The sequence below is a fragment of the Eupeodes corollae genome, chromosome 1 (genome assembly GCF_945859685.1).
Source record: "Eupeodes corollae chromosome 1, idEupCoro1.1, whole genome shotgun sequence".
NCBI lineage: Eukaryota > Metazoa > Arthropoda > Insecta > Diptera > Syrphidae > Eupeodes > Eupeodes corollae.
This window is the reverse complement of record NC_079147.1, coordinates 94427576-94448782: the sequence shown is the minus strand read 5'-3', so window position 1 is coordinate 94448782 and position 21207 is coordinate 94427576. Positions and strand designations below refer to the sequence as shown.

The 21207-nt window shown below is 34.6% G+C and overlaps 3 protein-coding genes across 3 annotated transcripts; all 3 read left to right on the top strand.

Moving 5' to 3' along the window:
* Nucleotides 1–2282: 2282 nt before the first annotated feature.
* LOC129941719 (angiotensin-converting enzyme-like) lies at nt 2283–13132 on the top strand. Its single transcript, XM_056050422.1, has 13 exons — nt 2283–2427; nt 2560–3118; nt 3188–3873; nt 3939–4156; nt 4226–4354; nt 4412–4590; nt 4664–4689; nt 10832–11381; nt 11528–12213; nt 12290–12507; nt 12566–12694; nt 12759–12937; nt 13008–13132. The coding sequence occupies exons 1-13, from the start codon at nt 2377–2379 to the stop codon at nt 13052–13054; spliced, it is 3657 nt and encodes a 1218-aa protein (XP_055906397.1). The 5' UTR covers nt 2283–2376; the 3' UTR covers nt 13055–13132.
* An 849-nt stretch (nt 13133–13981) lies between these two features.
* On the top strand, nt 13982–14913 carry LOC129941986 (uncharacterized). Its single transcript, XM_056050779.1, has 2 exons — nt 13982–14224; nt 14368–14913. The coding sequence occupies exons 1-2, from the start codon at nt 14171–14173 to the stop codon at nt 14677–14679; spliced, it is 366 nt and encodes a 121-aa protein (XP_055906754.1). The 5' UTR covers nt 13982–14170; the 3' UTR covers nt 14680–14913.
* On the top strand, nt 14711–16619 carry LOC129941711 (angiotensin-converting enzyme-like). Its single transcript, XM_056050413.1, has 7 exons — nt 14711–14891; nt 14936–15681; nt 15743–15769; nt 15827–15936; nt 16007–16135; nt 16189–16367; nt 16461–16619. Exons 1-7 carry the CDS (start codon nt 14711–14713, stop codon nt 16484–16486), a joined length of 1398 nt encoding a protein of 465 aa, XP_055906388.1. The 3' UTR covers nt 16487–16619.
* The last annotated feature ends 4588 nt before the right edge of the window (nt 16620–21207 follow it).

Here is a 21207-nt window from a genome sequence, read left to right as displayed (position 1 = left end):
CCTCTGAAGACCGCGGATCAGGTCCTGTCCGCTTGGCTTTATGCTCATGAGCGGCAACAAAATGCGAGCCTTCGGGTGTCTAGGGATGTCCTCAGCTGGTATAAGCTTTAGCTTCAAGCCCTCCCAGTCATTGCAAACCTTAGCAATGCTTTCACTAAGGAAATCCCTAGAAAACCTGTCCGCATACTTGATTACACTATACCCCCTGAGCATCTCGCCAGAGTCAAAACTGTTTGATCTAGTGTATGAAAACACCACATCAGAGAGCTTGCCCTCGATAGAGTTCCACACGTTCAGCAGACCTTTGCTGTTTGTGGAGAGCTCATCCACAACTGCTACGTGGAGGTCATCCTTGACAACCTCACTAAAAGTACGCAGTTGCGCTGCTTCAGAAGATGGTGCTTTCACTGGCTTTGTCCGGTCGTCAAGCTTGCTCTTTTTCTGAGACAGGCAGATCTTTACTCGAGATCTGTTTCGCTTAACGGCCTTTTCTCGGCTGGCCAGAAGGTTGTTGTATTCATCAACAACCTTCTGGTACTTTATTTTATCTTGGGCGTCCTTCTCAAGAATCACTTCGGTCTCTTCATTTTTGGCAATCTTTGCAAGAAAGGCTGTTTTGAAGCGGTTCCTAAGAAGAGCGCCTTCCGATGGTTTTTTGGTTCCTAGCAGTGCAAGGCTTCCCTTGCTCTGACCAGAGCAGCGTTCATATGTCTGTCGAAATACAAGTACTGATATAATCAGATTCCAAGGTTCTTTACTATACATTTATTCGTCAGTGTCTGTCGATTTGGTCCAAATATCCCTAGTTTTTTTCCAGTTCTTTCTCGTATGCCAGGGTCCTGAATAGAATAGTTTCGCATTTCAGAAGGTTGATTTTTAACTTCCAGTCATCGCAATGTTGCTGAATCTGGACGAAGTCACCCTGCAAAAGTGTCCTGATACCCTCAATTTCTGGGGCCGTTCTGTACGCAATTAGGTAGTCGGCTTACGCTATTAAATGCTAAAAAATGCGATTTAACCGCCATTTTTAATATAAAAGACAATAAACCGTCTACCATTAAGCATGTCATCAAGCATGTACAACAGTGGTTTACTTATGCAAAGTCTGGTCAGCTTAAGATAAAGTCCCTCTAACCATACGGTGTCAAAGGCCTTCTCGAAGTCGACTAGACAAGCACCTGTACATTGCCTTTTAGATTTGTTTTACTGGATATCAAAAACAAGCTTAGACGTAGCATGAATAGTGTCATGTCCCGCCTTAAAGCCGAACTGATTATCCGGAAGTGTTTTGTTGTTCTCAGCCCACTTTGAAAGAGCTCTATTTTTAACCTTCTCCAATAAATTAACGACACTCGGATTGGAGTTGTCCTTTCCCTTTTTCAAGAGAGGATGTACCACAGAGTGCGTGAAGTTAGCCCCCCTTTTTTTGGTTTTCCAATTTTGTAAAGTTGTTCCAAAGTTTTTTTTTGAAAAATACCCAAAAATGAGGGTTTTAGACCCCAAAAACTGTTTTTGACCTAGCCCCCCTTTTTCGAAAATCGATTTTTTGAAAATTGTTCCAGGTTGTTCTAGTTGTGCTGAACATTGTTCCAAATTTTTTGGACCTCTATGATCAAAATTTCAAAATATATGGGCAAAATTTGAAAAAATTCTAGCCCCCCCTTTATCGAAATTCAAAATTCCAAAACTTGTTCCCAATTGTTCCGGGGCTGTTTGTTTTGACCTGTGGGGAAAATTTACATCCGTCACTATTATCCCTTTATCTTATCATCCCTCTACCTGACCCCTTTTCATGGATGGAAAGTTATCAGTGGGGGTCGCATCCAAGCTTCTTTTTTTATATTTATATTTCGTTAGGATGTAACACAATTTTTGACACACAAATTTGAAGTGGCCACAAATAAGTCAGAATTAGAATTTTTAAATCCCATTTAGAAAATACATAATTATTGTCAATAATCATTTATCAATTATGTTTGCAAACATCAATAAGAAACTTTTATTTTAAACTCATTAAAATATCACATATAGGTGCTCTAATCTCTTTAATATAAGACATTTTATTAAGTCCTATTTTTTATTGTTGTTATTTTATAAATCTCTATAAACAAGAGATATGATAATGTCCCCAGAATTATAGGTACCTATAAAGACACTTCAAACTACAAATAAATAAATTTCATTATCAACGAGGTAGATTAAGTGACATCATAGGGTAGCTGGGGGCGCGCTATCGCTGCCTATTTATTGTTATTTCTGTCTTACTATATTTTTGAAAAAAATTTAACATAAAAGGCACACATTTTAAAAAATTTCTTAGTTCTAGTCTAGGTGTTAAGTAAACTATAAGTTGTTTTAGGGATTATAAGCTCTAAAATGAAAGCTAGACTATTTTGTGTTGTGATCCTTGGAGCTGTTATACTAAGTGTAAGACTGAGTTTATAAATATTTTAGATTGATTTGTCTTGTGTATAGAAATACACATGACAAAAGACAAATTTTAAGCAACTTTTGTGTTTTATTTTTTTTTTATAAACTTAACCTCAATTTTCTGTCCAGATTGCAAATGCAGCCCCTGCACTTAATTTAAATGAAGAAGAAGCTAGAAAATTCGCTGATGATGCTTCCAAGAAACTTATTGCTTACTACGATAAACTCGCTGCAGACACATTAGGATTGGAAACCGAGGATATAACGACTTTCTTCAATGCCCTCAGTACACTCTTAAGCAAATCTGAAGTAATGTTTGAAGTTGTTACCAATGCATCGGTTCTAGCTAAAAACCATAATTTCAAAGATCAAGAACTTAAATACATTTTGAAAAATTTACAAAAAACCGCATCGGATGAATCTATTCTCGGAGGGGATAGATATTTGGAAGTATTAACAGCAATGGGTAATTTACAAGACATAGCTTCTGAAAAGGATATTGATGGTTATAAGAATGAAAGCATTGGACTATCATATTTTCCTGAGATTCAACGAATCTTCGCAACAAGCAACGATTCAGAAGAAATGGAATACTATTGGAATGCCTGGAGGGCAAAAAACGACCAATGGGCAATGGGGAATTTTTTGGTTTTGGTGAATGGAATTAAAGATGCTGCCAATTTATCAGGTGAGTTTCTTCATTTTTGACGTTTGGTCCTTAAATTCGCAACTTTTCAAACGAACTATTCCTTTGCAGGAATATCGGCTTATGAATATTGGATGAAAGATTTCAATATGACCCAAATGGATGCAGTCATGACTCAAATTGAGCCATCTTACCGTCAGCTGCATGCCTTCATTCGTTACCAATTAAATAAGAAATACGGCGAGTCTGTTATTAGTCACAGTGGCCTTATTCCCGACCATCTTTTCCAACAAGCATTGGCTCAGGTTTGGACAGCTGGCAGTGTAATTGATGAACATTTCTCACACAAAGATCTTCCAAAATACGATGAGATTCTCACTAAAAATAACTACGATACACTGAAGCTCTTTAAAATGGCCGACAAGTTCTACGAATCAATGGGACTTGAAGCCATTCCAGAAAGCTATTGGGGTACCAGACTTAAAATGAAATCAGATGAAGATGAAGGTGATTGCAAGGCAACAGTTTTGGCACCAACGGCAAATGTCTACATGCAATATTGTCATAAAATGGATTTCAGAACATTCATGCAGGCCCATGGTTTTATGTCTCAGATTCATTTTGCTCTTGAAAAGCCCGATTACCCGATTTACTACGCTGATTCGTACGATTTGGATTATGCTGTTGGTGAAGCAGTAATTCTATCAGCATCGACTCCAAAGCATTTAAGTAAGATTGGAGTAGTTTCTGACTTCGATTTTACTGAAGAAGTGTTAATGAACAGACTTATGAGACTGGTGAGATAAAGCCTTTTCTTTATATTTTGAATACGAGCTATTTTTGACGCCTTGTTTTATTTCAGAGTATTCACACTATACTTAAGATACCTGTATACTATGTGCATACAAAAATGATGGCTAATTTATTTGAGGGAAAGGTCGAAATGACGGAACTCAATAAACACTATTGGGAACTCATGGACAAATATGTTGGTGTTGGGCCACCAGGTGATCGTGTGAACAACACTTTCGATTTCCCCTTCAAATTTTACTTGGAGTTAAATGAAAACGAACAAGCAAGGTTAGTATTGCAGAATCCTATAGGTTTCGCTTTCTTTTTTGAAGTGGTTAAATTTCAAATTTCTTTCAGAAAATTCAACTCAGAAGTATTGAGTTATCAGTTCTATGAGAAATTGTGTTCAATTAGTGGGCAATATCCAAAGGAGAATTTGCAAAATTGTGACTTTTACGGAAGCAAGGATGCTGGTGATGCCTTAAAGTAAGTAAAACAAGAAGACTTTTTTGTGTAGGTACTTATGACATTATTTGCTTATAGGAAAATGATAAAACTTGGTTCATCAAAGCCTATTCATGAAGTATTGGCAGTAATGTTACCTGAAGATCCAAAACTAAATGCTGAAAGGCTATTGGAATATTATTCTCCAGCTCTCTCATGGTTTACAATAACCAATCAGAAGAATAATGTCCACTTTGGCTGGACCCACTTAAATAAAAGTACGTTTTCTGAATTTTTTTAGTACAATCAATTTATTAATTAATTGATATGTATTTCTGTCTTTTATTTTAGAGATAGGAAGTGTTAAATTACCTGATGTTAAAAATGATGATGACTGAATTCTGTTCTTTTGGGTTTCGTGATTTATTTAATAGCTTAATATTTGGAGTATTTAAATGAATAAAATAAAAAAAAAATAAACAAAAATCTGTGGTATATAATCGTTCCTTCTTTAGAACTTAAAAGATTAACTTATATCCATTGTAGAGTAAGTATTCATATAGAAGACTTCTGTCTATATGTGTCAACATGCCTACTGTGAAGGCAAATCGGTGGAAACAACGTTACACACATACACATTAGTGCGCACCGTCGAAGACTCTCTCCATCATAGAGAGTTTTTTTAAACAACGTGGACAAATTTGCAGTCACATCTGCACGAACATTTTTGAACGCTTGCTTGGGGAGTTAATTAATTTAATGCTGACTAGAAGAATAATTAACTCAACAATTGGAGACCGCAGAGTACTGTCATTTCCCATCTCCTCTGGAACCTGTTGGTAAATAAAATTCTAAATGGTTTGGATGCAAAGGGTTTCAAAGTGATTGCCTTTGCTAGATGACTTTGATATAGCGGTTTCAAGAAAGCATCTTAAAACCCCGAAAGGACTCTTACATAATGCCTAAGACGAACTAATACTTTGGGCTAATCGGTGTGGACTGGGTGTCAACCCACACAAGACCGATTCAGTCCTATTTTTGATTAAATACAGAATTCCATATGTTAACCCTCAGTATATTAAAAGCATTCAAATAAAGTCCTCAGATGAGGCTAAGTACATGAGTCATACTTTAGACAAAACTTAATAGGAAACGCAATATACATGAAAGAGTTAAAAAAGTCAATAAATGGAGCTTACAACCCCCGAATTCACATTGGTTAATCTGACCGATTTTATTGTATGGTTTGGCACTGTGGTGGATTGCTTTAAAAAAGACTATTAACCACGACAAATTAAATAAAGTCTTACATTCAGCTTGCCAATTTTCTTGATGTACTTAGCAAACAAACAGCTGAAAGCTCTGCTATTCTCCTTAAATCTTCATCGCAGTCGGTTAACAACAACATTGGCCACTTCGCAATTTGTAATTACTTAGAATAAATTCCAAAGCACACATACTTACACCATCCCCCAACTGCAATTCGACAGAAAATTCAAGATTTCTATACCTTCCAAATAATTCTGGGAGGATAGTTTATTCCTAGAAGACGAGTCAACCCGCTTTTAGACAGATGGATCAAAAACAAATGAAGTGATTGATGGAGGTGTATACTCTGAACGACTGAATTCAAGTCTCTCATTCCGCCATCCAAATCATTATAGGGTGTTCAAGGCGGAACATTTGGCGATAAAAGAAGTCGAAAACGTGATATCAACATTTGATTACTGCACTTTTTCAGATAAGGCCGCTATCAAATCTTTCGACTCTGTCTTAACAAACTCTTTAACCGTCCATAACTGTCAATCACCTCTAAAGGAGCTAGGGGCCGGGCTATAGAGACATTCCAGGAAATTGTAAAGAAAATGAACTCGCCAGAAATGGTACAGTAAACCTATTCTACCACTTTTGACCAATGTTGGTATACCAATCGATACATGTAAACTATTATTAATGCAGGACGTAATGAAGAATTCAAACATCAGGTGGAATAACGTCCTACACTAGATGTGGACACTACGGGGTCATAACCGGCTAGTGTCTAATATAGGAAAGCATGCCAAGTGGCTAGACGTATCCTCAAACGACATTTGCAGAAGCCGTGTGGACATAAGTAAGAGGAGGAAACATTTCTTCACCTCCTCTCTACATTCCCTACTCTAGCTAAAAAACGCAAACATTACCGAGGAGAATTTTTCTTTAACGATCTCAATCATATTAACATAATCAGTTTCATTGAACTTAAGAGGAAGCCTCAAGATCGCAATGGGCCATTAAACTGCCCTAAGTGTGTCCTAATCCATCACGGACAGCCACTTTAACCTAACCTTAAGTAAGTTTTAAATCCAAAAAGGTCTTCGAATATAACGCCTTAAAAAATGTTAACACTACAATTAAGGCAATTACAATTTATTCAATTTGTGTTTCCAAATTACCAACAAAAACTGCAATACTGAATTTTTGAAAATACCAATTCACATGAAATCCAATACTGGGCTGATGACTACAAAAACATCAACGCAGAAAAATCTACAACTTATGTTCTCTTATGTCAACCAACATTGGTATCAATTTTTCCATAAATAAATAGATAATGTCAAATGGATGCAAAGGGCTTTCTGGGACTTAAAAAAGTTCCACAGAATAAATAGTTTAAGCTCAAAATTGTAAACACAAAAATAAAACAACTTTTGCTTCTATGTTAACTAAGGAGGCATTTTCTAGACCTTCTTGACTGTAAATGCCACTTACTTACTTAAGGTGGCACTACAGCCCTGTGTGAACTAAGGCCCCACCCAACAAACTTCTCCATCTAGCTCGGTACCTAGCTAGATGTCTCCAGTTTCGCGCGCCAAGTTGGGTGAGGTCACCATCGACTTGTGCGCGCCACCTGATTCACGGTCTTCCTCTACTGCGCTGTCCTGTGGGTGTGGATTCGAAGACTTTCCGGGCCTGAGCATTAGTTTCCATGCGCTCTACGTGACCCAGCCATCATAGTCGTTGGACTTTTACCCTTCTGGCTAAGTCTACGTCGGATTCCAGCCCGTACAGCTCGTCCTTCCATCTTCTCCTCCACTCCCCTTCGATACATACGGGACAGTAGATCACACAAAGAACTTTTCTCTCGAACCGACCCAAAGTGCTTTCATCCGCTTTTGTCATAGTCCATGCTTCTGCACCGAATAGCAGGACGGGGATAAGAAAGGTCTTATATAGCAACACTTTGGTCCCTCGAGAGAGGATTTTACCACTCAATTGCTTTCTTAGTCCGAAGAAACAGCGGTTAGCAAGAGTTATTCTGCGTTTGATCTCAGCGCTGCCTTAATACTCACAAAAGCCCCATTGACATCACGCTGAGTTGTTCCGATTATGTCAATGTCATTAGCATATTCTAGTGATTGGACAGACTTTTGAAAGATAGTGCACAAAAAATCATATGACATCGCATCACCTTGTCTAAAACCTTTTTTGACATCGAAAGGTTCTTTTAAGTTATTTCCAACCTTTATGGAGCAGCGTGAATTCTCCATGGTCCCAAACAGACGAGTTTGGCAGGGATTCCAAAACTAGACATGGCTCCATAAAGCTCGTCCCTGTACATGCTGTCATATGTGGCTTTGAAATCGATGAAAAGATGGTGGGTGTCGATTTGGTGTTCTTGGGTTTTTTCCAGGATCTGCCGTATGTGAATATTTGATCAACTGCGGACTTTCCTGGTCTAAAACCACACTGATAAGGAATGATCAGGTTGTTGACGATGGACTTCAGACGTTCACATATTACGGCAGAGAAGATTTTATAGGCGATGTTAAGTAGACTGATTCCTCTATAGTTGGTGCAGTTTAGGGGGTCTCCTTTTTTCAGGATCGGGCAAACAATACTGAGGTTCCATTCATCGGGCATGCTTTCTTCCGACCATAAAAGAGTCTGAGATGCTACCCAAACTGATAACTTCCCATCTGGTCTGTCAATTTGTCTTGATTAAGGTTTTTAGGTTTTCGAGATTTGTTTAAAAGTTGTCAGTTGAATTATTCTAAAAAAATTTAAAATTACCAACAATATTTTGATTTCAAAATCTGTTTTTGTTGAGAAAATTTTTAGTCGAAAACCAATTTTTACCAATCATAGAAGTATTTCTTAATAATTTGTATATCTTATTTAAACAATTAAAATTAAATTGAAGCCAATATTTTTTAATTTTTAAAAAGATATTTGATTCAAAAGTAAATGTTTACCAAGTTTTAGTATTACTTTTCTTAGTTTTTTTTTTATAAAAAACTTTAAATTCGATTTTTCTCCACATTTAACTGAATGTTGTTAACAATATTTTTTGTAAGAGAAAATTAGTTTGAAGCCAAAATTTTTGAAAAGATATTTGAGTCATAAATCATTTTTTACAACTTTTAGTAATGTTTTTTTGTTAGGTTTTTATATAAAAAAACTGTCAATTTGATTTTTTTTAAATGTTACCAGATGTCAAAAACATTCTTCTTCGTTGCACAAAATTGTTTTGGAGATAAAGTCATTTTTTGATCGTAAAATATTCGAAGTGAAAAATATTTGTTTTTTTTTTTTATTTATAGATTCGATTTTTTCCAAAAAGGAAATTCTTTCATATCGCGTTACAATATATGATATAAAATTTAATTTAAAATCGTTATTGGTTCGTGAGATATTTATGGTTAACCAAAATTTTCACCTTTTTTAAATTGCTTTGCAAACGTACTGACGTATGAGCGTACATTTCTCTTAAAATCTTTTATTTTGAATCTAGGGACCTTTAAACGCCGAGAAATGTCAAAATTTTCAGTTCGAAAAATCGGACCGATTTCAATAACTGCCTATGGGAAGTTAATAAGCCTAGAGTTAGTCGAATTCAATCGCCCACTGTATAGGTACACGAGTATAAGCTCTGATGGCTTCGATTTTTAAAAAGGGTGATTTTTTAGCTATTTTTTTTTTGGCAACACTGGTACAAACAGGTGACGCACGTTTTGTGCTTTGTCAAAAATCTTCAGTTTATTTTGCATTATTTTAAGCATGAATTGTCTTACAAACGAACAACTCTTGCAAATTATTGAATTTTATTATCAAAATGCGTAGGCTGTTAAGAAAGTTTATAACGCGCCATTCCATTTTATGGCCAGTTTAATCCACCCACTGAAGCGGATTTTCGGGCCATTGCGACTAAATTTCGCACCAAATTTACACTGTTGGACATTAAAATACAAACACGCTTACGTAGAGTGCGAACTAAAGAAAATATCGCAGGCTTTATCGGCCAGTGTTAATGATGACCATCAATTACTGATTCTTTTTCTTTCGCAGTGATTGTCCCTTTTTTACCCAACAACGTGGAAAATATTGCGGAAGGATTTAGGTGTGATGCATTTTCAAATACAGTTGGTGCAAGAATTGAAGCCGAACGACCTACTGCAACGTAAAAGTTTTGGTGCATGGGCTCTTGGAAAGTTTTCCGAAATCCACTTTTTTACTCGAAAAATTATGTTCAGCTTCGAAGCTCATTTTTATCTCAATGGGTACTTAAATAAGCAGAATTGATGATTTTGGAGTGAATATCAGCCAGAAGCATTGCAAGATCTCCCAATGCATCCAGAAAAAGGTCAAGCCTTTTATGGGCTGGTGGCATTAATGTACTTCTTTGAAGATGATGTGAATCGTAAAGTAATTGTGAATGGTAGGCGCTACCGTGAGATTTCCAACTTTTTTTTGCCCAAAATGCAAGAGCTTCACTTGCATGACATTTGGTTTCAACAAAACGGTACAGCACGCGCAAAATTGAGAGGCGAGTTTGGTACATTTTATTTCACGTTCGGGACCGGTCAATTGGCCGTCTAGATCGTGCGATTTAACGTCTATTTCTGACAACAGTACTCGCACACAGGAATGGTTCAGAGTTGTAAGTCATTAGGCTCTGGTTCCCAACGGACTGTTGCGCCACCCAATTTATTTATTTATTTATAGACTATTTTTTGTGAGACTATGTTAAAGCTCATGTCTAGATTTCTTCAGTTGAAGCATTGGAAAACAACATTAAAGCATTTATACGTGAGATACCGGCCGAAATGTTGGAAAGAGTATATCAAAATTGAAGTTAGCGGATGAACCATTTGAGGTGCAGTAATGGTCAACATTTCCATGAAATAATCTTCAAACATTAAATTCGATGTGTTTTTTTTTAACTTTTCTATAGCTAGTAAAAAATCACCCTTTACTAGCTTTAATAAATTACAGTATCAACAAGTGTTGTGAAAGGCTATAGGTGAGAATGCATTATCAAAATTTGTATTTTCTAATGTTTATCTATAAAATTGCATTTTATAGTAGTTTGCCTTGATTTTGAAACGAGTTTAGTTGTTTAATAGTTGGGACAAAGCTCTAAAATGAATTTTAAGTTTTGCTTTTTGATGGTCCTCGTATCTATAGTTTTCGGGGTAAGATTTGTTTCTTTAATCCTAAAGTGTTTAGAAAGCAACACTGTTTTTGTATACATCATAGATTTGCAATGGAGCTCCATTAGATTCAAATGAAGCAGAAGCAAGACAATTTGTTGAAGATGCCTCAAAGAAACTCTTTGGATTCTATGATAAATTAGCAGCCGATACAATGGCTTTAGAACAAGACGATCTTGCAACATTCTTCAGGGCAATCGATACGCTTTTAACCAAATCAGAAGCAGTAGTTGAGATTGTAAACAATGCATCGAAATTTTCTGAAACCAAATACAAAGATGAAGAACTCAATTACATATTGAATAAATTAAAGTTATCAGCAGATGAAGCTATTCTGGGAGGTGATAGATTATTTTCAATCTTAGCAGCAACAAGTAATTTAGAAGATCTAGCAGCTGATAAGGATATTCCGAGTTGTAAAGATAAAAATATTGAACTATCATATTTTCCTGAAATTCAGAATATTTTTGCAACAAGCAATGATCCAGAAGAAATGAAATGTTATTGGAATTCATGGAGGGAGAAAAATGATAAATGGGCGATAACTAATTTTATCGTTTTAGTCAATAGTATTAAGGATGCTGCTAATTTGACAGGTGAGTTTACTTCATTTAATTGGTTAATCTATTTAAAATTGATGATTGATCCAACATTCATGATAGTGTATTGCTAAAAAGTAAGTTTTTTACCATTTTTGGATACACTTTTAAGACACTCTTATGTGTTTGTTCTTAAATTTCAGGAATATCGGCTTATGAATTCTGGATGAAGGATTTCAATATGACCCAGATGGACGAAGTCATGGCACAGATACAGCCGTTTTACTTGCAGTTACACGGTTTCATTCGTCATCAATTGAATAAGAAATACGGAGATTCTGTTATCGATACCAAAGGCCTTATTCCCGATCATCTTTTTCAACAAGTATTGGCTCAAACTTGGACCAATGGCAGTGTACTTGAAGAAAATTTCCCACATAAAGATCTTCCAAGATACGATGAAATTCTAACGAAAAATAACTACGATACAATGAAACTCTTTAAAACTGCCAATAATTTTTATGAATCAATGGGACTTGAAATTGTGCCAGAAAGCTATTGGGGTACAAGACTTAAGATGAAATCAGCTGAAGATGAGGGTGATTGTAAAGCACTCATATTGGCTGAAACTCCAAATGTCTTTATGCAATATTGCCATAAAATGGATTTCAGAACATTTATGCAGGCTCATGAATACATGGCCGAACTTCACTTTGGCCTTGAAAAGAGTCATCTTCCGGCTTACTATACTGATACGTATGATTTGGAACATGCTGTTGGTGAAGCAGTTATTCTATCAGCATCGACGCCAAAACATTTAGCTAAAATTGGACTCATTTCTGAACCTGAATTAACTGAAGAAGTCTTGATGAACAGGCTTATGAGGCTGGTAAGTATTGTAGCTTGGTTTACTTAAATAGTACTTTTGGTTGAAATATGTTTCAAATTTTATTACTTCACTTCAGAGCATCCACACAATGCTTAATATACCAGTGTACTTCGTACATACAAAAATTATGGCTGACTTATTTGAGGGAAAAGTTGAAATGACAGAACTCAATAAGCACTATTGGGAACTCATGGATAAATATGTTGGTGTTGGTCCACCAAATGATCGTGTCTACAATACTTTTGATTTCCCCTACAAATTTTACTTAGAGTTGAATGCAAATGAACAAGCGAGGTATGTTAAACTATTTCAAGGCGCCTTTTCAATATCTTACATTTTAAATATCATGCAGAAAATTCAACTCGGAAGTTTTGAGCTATCAGTTCTATAAGAAACTGTGTACAATTGCTGGTCAATATCCGAAGGATAGTATGCAAAATTGTGACTTTTATGGGAGCAAAGACGCTGGTGATGCCCTAAAGTGAGTGTGGAGGAATAATTTTCTCAGAATGTCTTTCTTCATGACTTTTTTTTCATTTTAATAGAAAAATGATAAAACTTGGTTCGTCAAAACCTATCGAAGATGTATTGGCATCAATTTTACCTGAAGATCCAAAATTAAATAGTGAAAGTCTAAAGGAGTATTATTCACCAATTATAGTCTGGTTAGCTAAAGAAAATCCCCAAAATAAAATTAACATTGGATGGAATCACTTGGATAAGAGTAAGTTCCATGAAAGCTTTCAAAAAGTTATAATTTTACTAATTCAAATTTGTATTCTGTTTTATTTTAGAGATTGAAAGTGTTAAGCTGCCTGAAATTGAAAAAGATGATGATTGAATTCTGTTCAGCAAATTTAAATACGCGCAAAGAATAATTGAATAATAATAAAAAAATAAATCTAAATAAGTAAAAACTAACCATGTTACTACTAAATTGAATTATTTAGGGCCTGAGCATTATTTGAACAAACAAAACTGTTTGTGTTGCCCGAAGTATGTTTGTGTGCACTTAATAGCTATCAATAAACTTAAATATGTTAACAAATGTTGTATCAAAGTTATTTGCTCCAATTTTTTTTTAAAGAAGCGTATCTAACAAAATCATAAACATAATGTACATAAATATTTTCAGAAATATCTTATTTCAGAAAAATTGACGAACAAATTGATATGACTTTATCTATATTCTTTATTCTATATTCTATATTCTATATTCTTTATTCTATATTCTATATTCTATATTTTATATTCTATATTCTATATTCTATATTCTATATTCTATATTCTATATTCTATATTCTATATTCTATATTCTATATTCTATATTCTATATTCTATATATTCTATATTCTATATTCTATATTCTATATTCTATATTCTATATTCTATATTCTATATTCTATATTCTACATTCTATATTCTATATTCTATTTTCTATATTCTATATTCTATATTCTATATTCTATATTCTATATTCTATATTCTATATTCTATATTCTATATTCTATATTCTATATTCTATATTCTATATTCTATATTCTATATTCTATATTCTATATTCTATATTCTATATTCTATATTCTGTATTCTATATTCTATATTCTATATTCTATATTCTATATTCTATATTCGATATTCTATATTCTATATCCTATTCAATTTTGTACCTTCTATTTTCTGTCGTCTATCCTCTATAACAACAGCAAGTTAATGCAACTTATTTAAACACCTTATTCAAAAAGCTCCGATGCTGACTTTTTATCAACATTTAATCGCTAGAAATGCTAAAAAAGAGATTGCACTATCAGCTGGGGTTGATTCAGGGCAGCTGACATTGTACTATCGCCAAATATTGTTTACATTTATTTTCAAACCTTCTATAAAAGAGCATAGCATTTATTTATAATTCAACTGAATTTTTAATAAAAAATTGAATAAGAACTAAGCTTGAAAAATGGAAAGTAAACATTGTTCGGTGATGGTTATCCTAGTAACACTTTTATTTCCGGTAAGGTTTTTCTTTTATTCTGCTAACGTTGTGGCGTAGACTAGCAGGTGGTTGAGTGGTATTGAGTTAAACAAAATGCACATTATTTCGCTCCGGCATGCTGAAAATTCAAACTTTTTAAGATCTGTAATGCATTTTCTTAGATTTGTACTGCATTCCCATCACTAGATCCGAAGGAGGAAGAAGCTAGAAGATTTGTGGAAGATGCGTCTAGGAAACTGTACACTTACTACGACACGATGGCTGCCAATACACTAGGATTGGAAACCCAAGTTTGGTCGCAATTATTCAATGCAATCGATACACTCATAAGCAAATCGGATTTAATGCTTGATATTGTTCGGAATGCAATGGAACTTTCAAAAACCAAATACAAAGACGAAGAACTCAATTACATTTTCAAAAAGTTAAAAAAATCTGCAGATGTTGTTATTCGGTGGGGAACGATTTTTTGAAATACTTACTGCAATGATGAATTTGGACAATATGGCTTCCGATGATGATATTCCTAGCTATGAAAATAAAACTATTGAGTTGTCTTATTTCCCGGATATTCATAGTATTTTCGAAACAAGCAGCGATCCTCAAGAATTGAAATACTATTGGAATGCATGGAGAAAGAAGAATCAGAAATGGTCACTGAATAATTTTTTGGTAATGGTAAATGGTATTGGGGATGCTGCGAATTTGACAGGTGAGTTTTCTTTAAAGTGATATTTGGACCAAGAAATGGCAGAACTAAATTTCTACACTTCTGTTTTTCCTTTAAAGGAATTACCGCATATGAATTCTGGATGCAGGATTTCAATATGACCCAAATGGATGCAGTCATGATGCAGATTCAGCCATTTTACTTGCAGTTACACGGTTTCATTCGTCATCAATTGAATAAGAAATACGGAGATTCTATTATCAGTACCAACGGCCCCATTCCTGATCATCTTTTTCAACAGGTATTGGCTCAAGCTTGGACCAATGGCAGTGTTCTTGAAGAAAATTTAACCCACAAAAATCTTCCAAAATACAATGAAATTCTAACCAAACATAACTACGATACAATGAAGCTCTTTAAAATGGCTAACAAATTCTATGAATCAATGGGATTCGAAGCAATTCCAGAAAGCTACTGGGGTACAAGACTAAAAATGAAATCAGATGAAGATGAAGGCGATTGCAAGGCAACTATATTAGCTGGATCTTCAAATGTGTATATGCAATATTGTCATAAGATGGATTTTAGAACATTCATGCAGGCACATGGCTACTTGGCTGAAATTCACGTTGCTCTTGAAAAACCGAATCTACCTGCTTACTATTCTGATTCATACGGTATGGAGTATGCTATTGGCGAGGCAGTTATTTTATCAGCATCTACTCCAAAGCATTTGACTGATATTGGATTGCTTTCTGATTTTGAATTTACCGAAGAACTTTTAATGAACAGACTTATGAGGCTGGTGAGCTTAGAAGCTTTCAATATTAGTGGATTTGAAGATTTATATTCCTGCTTCATTACAGAGCATTCACACTATGCTTAACATACCCGTTTAAAGTTATGTCTGACTTATTGAAGAAAAAGTTGAAATGGCAGAACTCAATAAGCACTATTGGGAACTCATGGACAAATATGTTGGTGTTGGGCCACCAGGTGATCGTGTTAACAACACTTTTGATTTCCCCTACTTGGGGTTAAATGAAAACATACAATCAAGGTACGAGTAGAAGTACAGAACATACCTTTTTACATTTCCAATTCAGTATAATATTGTAAACTATTTTCAGAAAATTCAATTCCGAAATATTGAGCTATCAATTCTATGCAAAATTGTGTTCGATAAGTGGGAAATATCCGAAGGATCATTTGCAGAAATGTGACTTTTATGGAAGCAATGAGGCTGGTGATGCCTTAAAGTAAGACAAGCAAGAAATTCTTATTGTATTTTTATGACTTCAATTGTTTATAGGAAAATGATAAAACTTGGTTCGTCAAAACCTATCGAAGATGTATTGGCAGCAATTTTACCTGAAGATCCAAAACTAAATGCTGAAAGTCTTTTAGAGTATTATTCTTTAGCTTTAAATTGGTTAAGTGTTTACAATCAAAAAAATAATGTCAACATTGGTTGGATACATTCTAATAGGAGTAAGTAGGTCCATTTACTTTAGCTGAGAGTTTCGAAGTTAAAGTAAATGTTATAAAATTATTTATATATATTTTTTTTTTCATTGTTTTTAGAAATTGGAAGTGTGAAACTACCTTAAGAAGATTTTAGGCACAATTGTTTCGACTTTTTCATTATATAAAAAAATGAATAACGAGCATGTTAATAGGGACAATCAGGAATGAAAGACCTAAAAATAAAAAGTACCCCATATAAAAAGCTCAAAGATTTAAGCAATTTTGTTAAAATAATTTTCTTCATTTTTAATGCACTCTTTCAATTCAGAGTCTGTAAAATTGTATGATAGACAGAGTTTGAAAGAAGGTGCCAGAGCACATGAATATTACAATAACTGAAAAAGACAGAGTATGAAAAGATTTCCACATTCGCATAGTTCGGCTAAAGAACGAATTTATGTATTTGACAGTACGACAAAAGTTGGGATCAAGGGTATACTCAATACCATTCCCGCAATTGCAAGTATTACGGTTGAATTTCTTAGGGGATTAATGCAACTGCCTATTTCTTTAAAGCATAATACTAACTGTATGAAAGGGTTGAGACAAGAATTTTTACGGCTGTGTTAAGTGAGGTCATTGATTTAACGACGATTTATCCATTTGAATGACTAGGTTTAATACGTTCCAAAAGACTTAATTAAGTTGCAGGAGTTCCAGTCGAGAAATGGAAATTTTACTCACGTTTTGGACATGCAGATCAGAGGGGAGAAAAACTTCTTGCATCTCCATAGGAACAAAAATTTAGTGTCATTTTTTAGCTAAATCGCGTATGTGATCCTTCCATAAAAGGTGGTTGCAGAAAAACATTCGGAAAATTTGAAATTTACAGTCTCCCTGATTCAAGTAACACTCATGGATATTGATAAAGATGGTAAATAATATTCATTTTAAGGTGTACTTCATTTCGAGTTTGAAAAATATTCGAAACAAATATCTCAAAACTTTCTGTGTTCGTTTCTAGACCTCATATAACTAGGAAGATTATTCCACAGTATGATAACATGAAAAAAAAAAATTGGCTGCACGATGTCAAAGACGTAGGTATTGGAGGACGGGAGGAATAAGATAAAACGACTTAAGAAACAATAATAAGGTCTATTAGATAGAAAACTTGGAGTTTGTTATCAACCAAATTGAATAGTATGAAACAACAACGATACTTGAAGAAAGCTTCCAGGTTACATTACAGCTTAAAAATGGACGAGTCTGAAACTTGACATGAACAAATCTACGCATTTTAAAATTAAATCGAGCAGTGGCATTGAATGCTACCTTCAACATCTAATTCGAATTTGATTTCAGGTCCGCAAACAGCTCCTACCTATACATAATTATATTCTAAACAAGTTACTAAACCAACTTTAATTTAGTTTGAGTAAGTGAATTGATCTAATAACGCTTCCTCTAAGCGAAGAATAATTCTTTAACACAACTTTATCGACGTGGGTATAACAAGTTAGTCTGTTGTTAAAGATCAATCTTATGTTGTTGACTTTTGTAACATAATCAATTATGGTTTTTTTTTATATAATAAACACACACTCAAGGGGATATTACTACCCTTATTATGCAGAGGCACAATGTGAGCACTAAGAAGAGGAGAAAATGTTCAAAAGATAATGTCGGTGCACATTGGTTTTGAATTCTTGAATATTGAAAGACAAGTGGTAAGGCATTCCACGTTCGCGTAGTACGGCTAAATAACGAATCTCTGTATTTGACAGTACGGCTGAAGTTGAACTCGAGGGTAAACTGATGAGCATTCCTAGAAGCGCGAGAATTACGGTTGAGCTGTTTAGGGTAGAAATGCAACTGGCTATTTCACTAGAGCATAAGCCTATAACATAACGCTTAAAAAGGCACAGACAAGAGACCTTACGACAATGTTCAAGCGAAGTAGATAAGCTTATGATGATATTATCACCTATCAATTCAAATCTTCTACGTTCAATACTATCCAAGAGGCTTAAGTAAGTTTCAGGAGCACCAGCCCAGAGGTGGGAGTTATGCTCAAACTTTGGACGTATGCCTAAGGAAACCCAAAAATCTTGCGTCATTTTTGGTGACATCGCGTATGTGATCATTCCACAAGTGGTGGTTGGTGACGCACATACTGAGAATATGGAGGTGTTCAGTCTCATAGATACAAGTGCCATCCATGGATAATGGCAATTGGGGTATATCTCGCTTTAACGATACAAGACAGCATTAGGTTTTCGAAGCATTAAATTGCACGTTGTTTTTTAATCCCCATTGAAAATGCTGTTTAGGTCCGAATTTAATGAGCTTATCATATTTTGTCGTTGCAGTTCCACATCCGAAGAAGAGGAATGTAAGTCTGAAAACGAATATGAAAAGCTAAGAGTACTATCGTCAGCGAAACAATGTATTTGATTAGATGTTGCAGACAGGAGATCATTAATACAAATGAGAAAGAGTGTTGGAGATAAAACAGAGCCCTGGGGCACACCAACATTTATTTTATGGTTTTCAGACTTGAATCCATTCAATACTACTTGTTTTGAACTATCCGAAAGGTAATTACTAATCCAATGAAGCAGGGATTCATGAAAACTGAAAGCACGCATTTTCGATAAGAGAGCCTGATGCCAAACTCTATCAAATGCTTTTGAAATATGAAGTGCAAATATCTTACTTTCTCCAAAATGATGTGAAGATTTGCTCCACTGTTCGGTGAGATGAACCATGAGATCACCAGTGGACCTATTGCTACGAAAGCAGTATTGCCGGTCATTAAGAAGTTTTCGATCTTTCAGATATTTCTTGAGCTGATAATTAATCAGCGTTTCCATGACCTTGGAAAGAAGGGACGTTAGTGCAATTAGTCGGTAGTAAGAGGGTGAGGAAGATTCTCCTTTTATGGGAGTAGGCTGGACAAATGCCGTTTTTCATGCGCTTGGAAAAAGACCTGAGGAGTAGGACAGATGAAAAACCTAACGCAGTTGTCGACCAATCATCATTGAGTTTTGAACGAGTTACACTTGTAGTACCCGTGGCATGATGGTTAGTGCATTGGACTGTCATGCCAGAGCTCTTGGGTCCGGTCTCTGCCTGTGCCATCTTAAGTCTTTTCACGTGTACTGCCTCTTGCGAGGCATTAACAAAGTCTCCAAGAGTAACTGTTGTCATGAAAAAGTGCTTTCTCAAATAAGCCGTTTGGACCTATAAACTGTAGGTCCCCTCGGTCGAGGAATGGTTGAGAGTTGTAAGTCACAACGTCCTAGTTCTCAACGGACTGATGCTCCAACCAATTTATTTTATAAATTCCACTCGTTTTTTTATTCTCCATTTAAAGATTCTATCTAGGTCAGACTTTTATGAACTTTCTATTTATTTCCGTTGAAAATTCACATCCAGAGAGCAGGGTTATGAATATAAAAACGAATTTTAAAAGCTGAGTACCAATGAAGCAGGAATGTGGATAAGAAGATTAAAAGAGGCTGCGATGCGACTCACACTAATAACTTCCCATCCCGTATGTCCGTGTTCTTGCTTAAATTAGTTTGTATGTTTTCATGTTTTGTTAAAAAAGTTGTAAGTTATTTATTCTTAAAAATTACCAATTTATATATTATTAAATAGTTTAGTTTCCTATAAAAGATTTATATTTTAAATAAGCAAATACAAATAAGAAGAATGAAATTAATTTAAAATCAATAGCTTTTATTGTTCACAAGATATCGAGAACCGAACATCAATTTTTACCAAATTTTCATACTAATTTTCGTAGATATTTTTAATTTTTGAAAAGATATTTGAGTCGAAAATCAATGTTTCCCAACTTTTAGTAATGCATTTTTAAGGTTTTTATTTTTTGAAAAAAAAACTGTCAATTCGATTATTCTCAAAAAATTATCGAATGTTGAAAACATTATTTTTTATGAGCTAAATTTAGTTTGAAGCCAATATTTTTCATGTTTGAAATCAATGCGATTTTTTTTAAATTTAACTGCATGTCATATTTTTTAAAAGACAAAACAAGTTTAAAGTCAATAGGTAGCTCAAAGTTTTGAAAAGATATTAAAGTCGAAAATCAATTTTTTTCAACTATGAGTAATGTTTTTTAGACTTTATTAAAAAAAACTGTCAATTCGATTTTCTCAAAATTTTATCAGATGCTAAAAACGTTAAAACGCTGCACATAATTGTTTTAGAGATAAAATCATTTTCTATGCGTAAGAATTTCAGCGTGAAAAATATTTTTTTTAGTTTTTTTATTTATTAAAAAGACGTTATTTCGATTTTTTGAAAAAAATGTGTTTTAATATATAATATAATAGTCTTAAGCGTAAGTGGTTCCTCAGATATTTAGGGTTAACCACAATGTTCACCTTTTTTTTAAATAGCTGTATTAAAAAAACACCAACTCAAGGATCCATCTTTAACCACGACTCGAATTTTCGATTAGAGAACCTTATTATAGACCCAATCTAATACTTTAGAAATATCAATAGAAATAATCTTATTTTCTCATAAAAGATGTAAAGATTTATTCCACTGATCGGTATGAGATCACCACTGGACTGAAACTATTCCTACACAACACGTCAGTATTCGAGACATTTCTTGAGCTGATAAAATGAATCAGTGTTCCCTAGACCTTGTTAAAAAGGTACGTACGTACGATAGTCAATAATTCGAGGGTGACGTGGATTCGTCTTTCTTAGGTATCGACTGGTCAAATGATATGGTTGGTCTTTCGGAACGACACTTAAAGAATAACATAGCCTACGAGTTGTTTTTCCAGCCTTGAAAAACACCTCTTCAGAATAACAGTAAG

Coding starts and splice junctions, on each gene's coding strand:
- LOC129941719 (XM_056050422.1), top strand. CDS start 2,377: ATGAAAGCTAGACTATTTTGTGTTGTGATCCTTGGAGCTGTTATACTA. Junction 4,591..4,663: donor CTGGACCCACTTAAATAAAA/GTACGTTTTCTG, acceptor CTTTTATTTTAG/AGATAGGAAGTGTTAAATTA. Junction 12,938..13,007: donor ATGGAATCACTTGGATAAGA/GTAAGTTCCATG, acceptor GTTTTATTTTAG/AGATTGAAAGTGTTAAGCTG.
- LOC129941986 (XM_056050779.1), top strand. CDS start 14,171: ATGGAAAGTAAACATTGTTCGGTGATGGTTATCCTAGTAACACTTTTA. Junction 14,225..14,367: donor TAGTAACACTTTTATTTCCG/GTAAGGTTTTTC, acceptor GCATTTTCTTAG/ATTTGTACTGCATTCCCATC.
- LOC129941711 (XM_056050413.1), top strand. CDS start 14,711: ATGGCTTCCGATGATGATATTCCTAGCTATGAAAATAAAACTATTGAG. Junction 15,770..15,826: donor ACACTATGCTTAACATACCC/GTTTAAAGTTAT, acceptor GAACTCAATAAG/CACTATTGGGAACTCATGGA. Junction 15,937..16,006: donor AATGAAAACATACAATCAAG/GTACGAGTAGAA, acceptor AACTATTTTCAG/AAAATTCAATTCCGAAATAT.